The sequence below is a fragment of the Lolium perenne genome, chromosome 6 (assembly GCF_019359855.2).
Source record: "Lolium perenne isolate Kyuss_39 chromosome 6, Kyuss_2.0, whole genome shotgun sequence".
Lineage (NCBI taxonomy): Eukaryota > Viridiplantae > Streptophyta > Magnoliopsida > Poales > Poaceae > Lolium > Lolium perenne.
Genome location: NC_067249.2, coordinates 229,225,084 through 229,235,533, shown reverse-complemented (window position 1 = coordinate 229,235,533; position 10,450 = coordinate 229,225,084). Strand labels below are relative to the sequence as shown.

Genomic DNA, 10,450 nt, shown 5'->3' with positions numbered 1-10,450 from the left:
TGTCGATTAAATACAAACGAAGGGTATCATGCATGTCATGCATGCCAAAAGTTAACGTGACAATGTAATTAAAAATAAGAGAGTAGTATCATAGGTACTCCTACTCCGTATATTAGTATCATAGGTAGATACCGTATCATAGCACGTAGTACTAGAAAATTTAATATCAAACATATCTTATACATATTTACATTGAGATTCTACAAATTAATAAATATAATACTAATATAACACTATCCATTGTGGAGATAGTATCACGCACTATCTTGCGAATTGTTGCATACCGCAGTCTGAAGTCTGAACCGAGCCTTACTTTACTGCGCGAAATCTGAAGCCTTTTTCTTGATTCATAAGCTGCAACAACTATATGTTCATGTTCTCGCCAATTTCCTTTGCTCGATTTACACTCTATTTGCCGTAAAAGCCAGAGACTACTCCACTAGCAGAAACAATCATGCCTTTATTGTTGGATAATTTTCTTCTTAATTGCGGTAAAGCACAAAGAATGCTAAAATGCTCTGCATCATAATTCGGCTAAGAGTAACTGACAGTCGTATTGGCCGGTGCCTTATCGAAGGCTCGCTCCATCTCTCGGCCATTAAATCGCCTGTTGAGGTCACGCCGCACCGGCCGATAACAAACTCCGGCCGACATCCATCGATCCACTGGGCCAAAGCAAACATTCAAGCCGGAGCACACCGGAAAAAGATTTCCAAGCTGCACTATAAATACCCGGCCAGACACACCTGCTGAATCCATCAGTCTCCATCGTCCTCTTCCAAAGCACAGCTACAGCTGCACGCATTGCTGAAGAACATGGCGAGCAAACACTTGTCTCTGTCCCTGTTCCTCGTCCTACTCGGCCTCTCGTCCAGCTTGGCCTCCGGGCAAGTCCTGTTCCAGGTAAGGATCGTGCCTGTCAGAAAGCATCATCTATAAGTTAACCTGTGATCTTGTTCTGAATGAGTTTTGATTTGTGCGACAGGGTTTCAACTGGGAGTCGTGGAAGCATAATGGCGGTTGGTACAACCTCCTGATGACCAAGGTCGATGACATCGCCGCCGCCGGCATCACGCACGTCTGGCTCCCACCGGCGTCGCAGTCCGTCGGCGAGCAAGGGTACATGCCGGGCCGGCTGTACGACCTCGACGCGTCCAAGTACGGCAACGAGGCGCAGCTCAAGTCCCTCATCCAGGCGCTCCACGGCAAGGGCGTCAAGGCCATCGCCGACATCGTCATCAACCACCGCACCGCGGAGCGCAAGGACGGGCGGGGCATCTACTGCATCTTCGAGGGCGGCACCCCCGACGCGCGACTCGACTGGGGCCCCCACATGATCTGCCGCGACGACAGACCCTACGCCGACGGCACGGGCAACCCGGACACCGGCGCCGACTTCGGGGGCGCCCCGGACGTCGACCACCTCAACCCGACCGTCCAGAAGGAGCTCATCCAGTGGCTCAACTGGCTCAAGACCGACATCGGCTTCGACGCCTGGCGCCTCGACTTCGCCAAGGGCTACTCCGCCGACGTCGCCAAGGTGTATATCGACGGCACCGAGCCCAACTTCGCGGTGGCCGAGATATGGACCTCGCTCGCCTACGGCGGGGACGGCAAGCCGAACCTCAACCAGGACGAGCACCGGCAGGAGCTCGTGAACTGGGTGAACCGGGTCGGCGCCTCTGGACCCGCCACCACGTTCGACTTCACCACCAAGGGCATCCTCAACGTGGCCGTGGAGGGTGAGCTGTGGAGGCTGCGCGGCACCGACGGCAAGGCCCCCGGCATGATCGGGCGGCTGCCCGGCAAGGCCGTCACCTTCGTCGACAACCACGACACCGGCTCCACGCAGCACATGTGGCCATTCCCCTCCGACAGGGTCATGCAGGGATACGCCTACATCCTCACGCACCCAGGGACACCATGCATCGTCAGTCATCTTGATCAACTCTTCAGTTCTGAACTTCCTTTCGTTCACAACCGAACTGATGAAAATAATGTTATGTTTTTTCAGTTCTATGACCACTTCTTCGACTGGGGCCATAAGGAGGAGATCGAGCACCTGGTGTCCGTTAGGACACGACATGGAATTCACAACGAAAGCGAGCTGCGGATCATGGAGGCCGACGCCGACCTTTACCTCGCTGAGATCGATGGCAAGGTCATCGTCAAGATCGGCACAAGATACGATGTTGGCAACCTCATTCCGGGAGGCTTCCAGGTGGTAGCGCACGGCGATGGCTATTGCGTTTGGGAGAAAAAATGAGTAAACATACCGGAGCAGCTCTGCATTATTTTTCACATACATGTATGCATGAGATACATAATATTGTCCACATAGTACGGTTTAGTACTTCCTCGAAGTAATAGTGAGGATGAGGGACATCCAATGTATTTTTGACAAATGATATATAATAATGAATAAACAATATTCTCGTTACAATTGTGCGGGGCATGACCAGTACGTGGCTTCACCAAATTGATGAGAAATTACAAATTATCTAGACTGAAATTTGATTGAAATTAACAGGAGAGGATCACCACCTAGCCTAAAATCAATTGAACCGGATGGTTGGAGAAAGAAACCCCATCCATAGTGTAGCATCCTTCTCCTCATCGGTCCATGAGTGTTGCTCAGTCACCATCTCCCAATACCAGTGCCCCTTGTCCTGAGCTTGCCCTTTCTTGAACAGTGTCACACGACGTAACCTCGATACTGCAATGACAAACCTGACAAGGTAAATCTGCCTCTCCGTCTCCTCAAAACCAGCCACCACAAACTCCTTGATGCAATGGTGCAGACGCGTGGTGCGCTTTTTCCAGGGTATCTTATGTACAGGCTTCTCCTTGCAAGGGGCAATGTGGATGTGAAGGATCTCAAGGGAAGGCGCCGTCTCGAGGAGACGACGGGGCCACGAGACATCCCACGACGAAGGCACGTCGGCGACAAGCAGTTTCCTCAGTTTGGGCAGTAAGGGCGGCAACAATGACGAGGACCCAGACGGCATGATCCATCGTAGGGGCCCGGTGAACCGGACTACAAGGTTAGTTATGTCATCCAAGAAACCAGCCAAGCTCAATGTGATGCCCAGTATAGAATAGCGGCAATCCTTCCGCTGATCTAATCATGGCACCGACGCTATGGGTGAGGTTCCATCGCCTGAGGCAGGGAAAGGATTCAGACTCGAAGAGCACCGTGGTGTCCAAGGAGGCGAGGCTCTCGAGATTGGGAAGAGCCCTCAGGCACATTTGCGAGAATGCACACTTGTCAACAATGAGCTCCTTGATCCCTGAGCTTGGGCCGTCCACCACCACAAGGTCCGAGTTCCCGCTGCAGGCGCAAGACTTGAGGTGTAGCACCTGCAGCTGCTGGCAAGAGGTGAAGACGCCCTCGTAGGCTGCCGCCGGTGTCGACCGCGGCAGGTCTTGCAGGACGAGCGTCGTAAGCGCATTGAACTCGTGCAGCGGCGGGAGCACGCAGCATCTGAGCTTGAGGCTTAGCAGGCACGACGCACGAGGATCCTGGCAAAGGCCGTGGCTAGGGAAGGTATGGACGGATTGCTCATGGTGGATCGGCTTGGCAACAGCCTCCAGGTCGCTGACCCCCCAGTTGTCGATGGACTTGGCGATTAGCCTGTTCATGGAGCCGGTATTGCCCGTGAGGAAGAACTCAAGCCTCAGCCTGCTGACGCTCTGGGGACGAGGACCTCGAACGCCGCTGCCATCGCAGGAAAAGGCTAACCGACTAATCTGATAAGTACATGTTGATGGCTGCAAAAGAAACACTCGTCAAATCAGTGGCCCAAGCGCTCTCAATCTATGCCATGGGAATTTTCAAATTACCTGCAAGTTTCCACGATGATTATATGAAGATGATTAGAAAGTTTTGGTGGGGAGAAGAACTTGGGGAAAATTTGCATGTCAGATAAGGGTCGACGAAGGAAGAAGAGAGTGGTGTCGGTGATGGATGTTCAAATGGAAATCACATGTGCTCGCATGTACTCGTGTTTGTCCCACATTTCTGAAATATTATTTGATAGACGTGTCAATAATTTTTGTTATTCTGTGGCAACGCACGAGCATTCTGCTAGTGATTAATACAAGCAAAGAGAGACAGTTTCACCATGCGTATGACACTTGAGAGTGTCTAAAAGTTCAAAATTTCATCAGTTAAGCAAGGAGTACTTAAATTGAACTTAATAACCAGGAACGGGTGAGATTTGGACAAGACAAGGCTCCGGAGACTACGAGAATGTCACGAACTGACCTACGATTTGTAGCATGAACTTGTACTACGTGAACTTGTAGTATCTAGGAACACATGAATTAATTAGGGTTTAGAGAGATGTAGGCCATGTTTGTTTGAGCTTCTCCTTCTACTTTTGAGATCTAAAAGCGGAAGCTCAAACAAACACTACAAAATAGCAAAGCTTCTGCTTTTGAGATCTAAAAGCGGAAGCTCAAACAAACACTACAAAATAGCAAAGCCGCTGGGAAAAGTTGTTGTGGAAAAATGAACTGGGCGAGCTGCCGCGAGCGAAAGCAGCTTGGGAGGTGCTTCCCGAGTCCCACTAGACCTAACTCCCCTCACTAGTTCTAGGTATTTATAAAAAATGTGCCACTCCTTATCCCTAGACGGAACATGTGAATTGACAGCCCCGACCATTTCCTCCTCTCCTCCCATGTCATGGAGGGCTAAGGTTTTGCCACCGGTCCCCGTCGTTACCCGCCGCCAGCTCTTCTCCCCCGCCCCGTTCCTGGCCTCCTCCAATTCGTGTCATCCCCATATCTCTCGTCCCCATCAGCCATTTGTCATAGGCGGCGCCACCTTGCGACCCCACATGCAACGCCTCTCCTAGTGCGCCGCCGCTCCCCGCCGTTGCCGCTGTTCCCCGTTGCTAGCTCGTCTCCACCGCCCCGTTCCCGTCCTCCTCCAACTCGCATCGTCCCCGTATCTCTCTAGCGCACGATGTTGCCGCCATCCTTGCCGTCCATCGTGCGCCATCGTCCCTCATGCACCACTGTCTCTCGTGCGCCACCATATTGTTGCGACCCCAGCTATCGTATTCTTCGTCGGAGACCACAATTGTAGTCTGCAGTACACATGCCCAACGCAAGGATGTACATGGAAAATATTGTTGTGATTGTAATGTGTAGATCTGTGTTACATCTTGATGAAATTATTTAAAGTGTTGTGAGTTGATGAAGATGGCCAAAGTGATATTTTGATTTGATGAAAAGAGCTAATTCATTTCAAATCAGTATTTTTTTTACAACATTTTAGTACTCTGGGGATTCTACACATTTCACTCTTAAACCAACAACAACTTCACAAAAAGTGCTCTTGCCAGATATTCAATCTTTGCTTCGAATAACTGCTTTATACAACTATTTTTCCATAGCTCACGAGCTACAACTGCTTCTCAAAAGCTGCAGCCAAAATAAACAGACCGTAGCACAATTGACCTTCTAAGTGATTAGCTTTGGCAACATTTTCCATCGCTTGAAGCATTAGAGATGCATGGTGACCTGAAGGGTATGGCAAACATTACGTACTCCGCAACAGTGATTACTGAGAGATGGGACCTAAGGGCAAGTTAGAAGGGCGAATTAGTTAACGAAGAGGTATCAAAATATCCAGAGACACCTGAGACCCGAGTGATTAGGTCAAATGAGTTCACTGGATTAATTGTGTAGCTGTGAACCTGAATAATTGTAATTGAGAAAATTGGATAATCCATAAAAAAACACAGATAAGTTGTATCCACTGGGCAATATCTGCATCTTTTACCGATATCGTTTTAGTGTGGTAAAAATTAGCTAATTTCACTAGGAGCTCAGTAAACCGACACTGGCATTTAAGAAAGGAGGTAGTGTTCATTTAACACTCGATCAACAAGCATCTAGAAAATGACTCCATTCAGTGCAGGTGTTCCACAAGAAGCAGGGGTTCAGCATTGGCATCCATGTTGAGACCCTGGCCGGCCCGTCCGGGTCGGCTCCACCACGCTCTCCACCGCAGCCTCCACACCCTCGGGATGAGGATGAGGACGATGACGATGACGTGGATGATCTCTCCCCCTCGCGAAAGGATTCGGAGGAGAGGGAGGACCGTGCCCGTGAGCACGAGGGTGGTAGCCCCACCGGCAAGGGGGTCCCGAGCGGCTCCCATGGCCAGGCCACCTCTCCGGGAGGCGCTAGGCGCCCCCACGCCCAGCCGGGTATTCCCGAGGCCGATGTGGCTACCGTGCTGCCCGATTTGGAGGAGCCGCTGGGGGAGGGCTTGGACCAGTATGAGAGCAACCTACGCTCCCCCTGGCCGGCCCCCCTAGTGGTTCTTGAGCAGGCGCGCGCGAGTCGGTTGGTGGTGGAGGCGCCGGTTGGGACGGGTTCCGCGCCGGTTCAGCCGGCCTCACCACCCATCAATTCCTCCACCCTCATCACCGCGGACTCGGAGGATACCACTCCAACGGGCTCTCCGTCCAAGGACCTGGGTGGGGCGGAGTCGCTTGGGGCCATTTGGGTTCTCGACAGCGATGAGGTGATGAGGGAGGCGTCGGAGCTGGACGAGGCGACAGTGGCGCAGTCCGACGGTCCAGGAGCTGGTGTCCCGAGGAGGAGGCGCACGAGGACAGTCCCGGCGGAGCCAGCACGCAAGAGCACTCGCCTCACAGGGCCGGGCACGGCGACCCCGGTCCTGCAGAGGGCGCAGGAGAGGACGGCGACCAAGAACCTCGACCCGTCAGGTAAACTCGATGACTTTGCTATTCTTCCTAAGGTTTCCGATGCGCACCTTCTGAAGGTTACACATGACTCGGGCCTTGCTTTTACTTGTGAATTGCACTCGCCCCAGGAAGCCCTCTCCCTGATCAGGGCAAAGGAGGAGGCGCAAGCAGCGCTAGCCCTTGCGGTTTTTCGCAAGGAGGTGGAGGCGGCACGCTTCATGCCCCTTGCCCCGTCGTCGTCTGTAGTAGTTGGGACTACTGCAGCGACGGATAGGGAGTCGGAGTCCATGTTGGTGGATATCCCAGTGATGGCTGCGCCCCAGCCCAACTTGGGGCGCTCCAAGGCCGTGTTGGCTTCCCGCCATGGGCGGAGGAAGGGAGCCCGTGCTTGATGCGGGCAGGCTTCTACAACATCCGTGGGTTCGGTCGGCCGGGACGACGGACGCAGATATAGGATTTCATTTCCCGAGAATGGCTTGATTTTGTAGGCTTGCAAGAGACCATCAAGGCCTCTTTCACCCCCGCGGAACTTCTAAGCTTGGATCCGCATGGCAGATTTGCCTGGAAGTCCACCCCCGCGCAGGGACGCTCGGGAGGCATGATACGTCTCCGACGTATCGATAATTTCTTATGTTCCATGCCACATTATTGATGTTATCTACATGTTTTATGCACACTTTATGTCATATTCGTGCATTTTCTGGAACTAACCTATTAATAAGATGCCGAAGTGCCGATTCTTTGTTTCTGCTGTTTTTTGTTTCAGAAATCCTAGTAACGAAATATTCTCGGAATTGGACGAAATCAACGCCCAGGGTCCTATTTTGCCACGAAGCTTCCAGAAGTCCGAAGAGGAGACGAAGTGGGGCCACGAGGTGGCCACACCCTAGGGCGGCGCGGCCCCCCCCTTGGCCGCGCGGCCCTGTGGTGTGGGGCCCTCGTGCCGCCTCCTGACCTGCCCTTCCGCCTACTTAAAGCCTCCGTCGCGAAACCCCCGTGCATCGAGAGCCACGATACGGAAAACCTTCCAGAGACGCCGCCGCCACCGATCCCATCTCGGGGGATCCAGGAGATCGCCTCCGGCACCCTGCCGGAGAGGGGATTCATCTCCCGGAGGACTCTACGCCGCCATGGTCGCCTCCGGAGTGATGTGTGAGTAGTCTACCCCTGGACTATGGGTCCATAGCAGTAGCTAGATGGTTGTCTTCTCCCCATTGTGCTTCATTGTCGGATCTTGTGAGCTGCCTAACATGATCAAGATCATCTATCTGTAATTCTATATGTTGCGTTTGTTGGGATCCGATGAATAGAGAATACTTGTTATGTTGATTATCAATTCATGTCTATGTGTTGTTTATGATCTTGCATGCTCTCCGTTATTAGTAGATGCTCTGGCCAAGTTGATGCTTGTAACTCCAAGAGGGAGTATTTATGCTCGATAGTGGGTTCATGTCTCCGTGAATCTGGAGGGGTGACAAGAACCTCTAAGGTTATGGATGTGCTGTTGCCACTAGGGATAAAACATTGGTGCTATGTTCAAGGATGTAGTCACTAATTACATTACGCGCAATACTTAATGCAATTGTCTGTTGTTAGCAACTTAATACTGGAGGGGGTTCGGATGATAACCTGAAGGTGGACTTTTTAGGCATAGATGCATGCTGGATGGCGGTCTATGTACTTTGTCGTAATGCCCAATTAAATCTCACTATACTCATCATAATATGTATGTGCATGGTCATGCCCTCTTTATTTTTCAATTGCCCAACTGTAATTTGTTCACCCAACATGCTGTTTATCTTATGGGAGAGACACCTCTAGTGAACAGTGGACCCCGGTCCAATTCTCTATACTGAAATACAATCTACTACAATACTGTTCTACTGTTTTCTGCAAACAATCATCTTCCACACAATACGGTTAATCCTTTGTTACAGCAAGCCGGTGAGATTGACAACCTCACTGTTTCGTTGGGGCAAAGTACTTTGATTGTGTTGTGCAGGTTCCACGTTGGCGCCGGAATCTCTGGTGTTGCGCCGCACTACATCCCGCTGCCATCAACCTTCAACGTGCTTCTTGACTCCTACTGGTTCGATTAAACCTTGGTTTCTTACTGAGGGAAACTTGCCGCTGTGCGCATCACACCTTCCTCTTGGGGTTCCCAACGGACGTGTCAACTACACGCATCAAGCAAATTTCTGGCGCCGTTGCCGGGGAGATCAAGACACGCTGCAAGGGGAGTCTCCACTTCTCAATCTCTTTACTTTGTTTTTGTCTTGCTTAGTTTTATTTACTACTTTGTTTGCTGCACTAAATCAAAATACAAAAAAATTAGTTGCTAGTTTTACTTTATTTGCCATCTTGTTTGCTATATCAAAAACACAAAAAAATTAGTTACTTGCATTTACTTTATCTAGTTTGCTTTATTTACTGTTGCTAAAATGGCCAACCCTGAAAATACTAAGTTGTGTGACTTCACAACCACAAATAATAATGATTTCTTATGCACACCTATTGCTCCACCTGCTACTACAGCAGAATTTTTTGAAATTAAACCTGCTTTACTAAATCTTGTTATGCGAGAGCAATTTTCTGGTGTTAGTTCTGATGATGCTGCTGCCCATCTTAATAATTTTGTTGAACTATGTGAAATGCAAAAGTATAAAGATGTAGATGGTGACATTATAAAATTAAAATTGTTTCCTTTCTCATTAAGAGGAAGAGCTAAAGATTGGTTGCTATCTCTGCCTAAGAATAGTATTGATTCATGGACTAAATGCAAGGATGCTTTTATTGGTAGATATTATCCCCCTGCTAAAATTATATCTTTGAGGAGTAGCATAATGAATTTTAAACAATTAGATACTGAACATGTTGCTCAAGCTTGGGAAAGAATGAAATCTCTGGTTAAAAATTGCCCAACCCATGGACTGACTACTTGGATGATCATCCAAACCTTCTATGCAGGACTAAATTTTTCTTCGCGGAATTTATTGGATTCAGCTGCTGGAGGTACCTTTATGTCCATCACTCTTGGTGAAGCAACAAAGCTTCTTGATAATATGATGATCAACTACTCTGAATGGCACACGGAAAGAGCTCCACAAGGTAAGAAGGTAAATTCTGTCGAAGAAACCTCTTCCTTGAGTGATAAGATTGATGCTATTATGTCTATGCTTGTGAATGATAGGACTAATATTGATCCTAATAATGTTCCGTTAGCTTCATTGGTTGCACAAGAAGAACATGTTGATGTAAACTTCATTAAAAATAATAATTTCAACAACAATGCTTACCGGAACAATTCTAGTAACAACTATAGGCCATATCCTTATAATAATGGCAACGGCTATGGTAATTCTTATGGGAATTCTTACAACAATAATAGGAGTTCACCCCCTGGACTTGAAGCCATGCTTAAAGAATTTATTAGTACACAAACTGCTTTTAACAAATCTGTTGAAGAAAAGCTTGGGAAAATTGATATACTTGCTTCTAAAGTCGATAGTCTTGCCTCTGATGTTGATCTCTTGAAATTGAAAGTTATGCCTAATAGGGATATTGAAAATAAAATTGTTACTACAGCAAATGCCATCCAAGTTAGAATTAATGAGAATATAAGATTAATGGCTGAACTGCGTGCTAGGTGGGATAGAGAAGAAAATGAAAAACTAGCTAAAGAGAAGAATGTAGCTAAAGTTTGGACTATTACCACCACTAGTAAT

The 10,450-nt window shown here is 49.1% G+C and overlaps 1 protein-coding gene and 1 pseudogene across 1 annotated transcript; one reads left to right on the top strand and one right to left on the bottom strand.

Moving 5' to 3' along the window:
• The first annotated feature begins 771 nt into the window (after positions 1-771).
• On the top strand, positions 772-2,440 carry LOC127305927 (alpha-amylase type B isozyme). The gene is made up of 3 exons (XM_051336524.2): positions 772-903; positions 986-1,930; positions 2,015-2,440. The coding sequence occupies exons 1-3, from the start codon at positions 817-819 to the stop codon at positions 2,264-2,266; spliced, it is 1,284 nt and encodes a 427-aa protein (XP_051192484.1). The 5' UTR covers positions 772-816; the 3' UTR covers positions 2,267-2,440.
• A 115-nt stretch (positions 2,441-2,555) lies between these two features.
• On the bottom strand, positions 2,556-4,995 carry LOC127309981 (uncharacterized; annotated as a pseudogene).
• Positions 4,996-10,450: the final 5,455 nt, after the last annotated feature.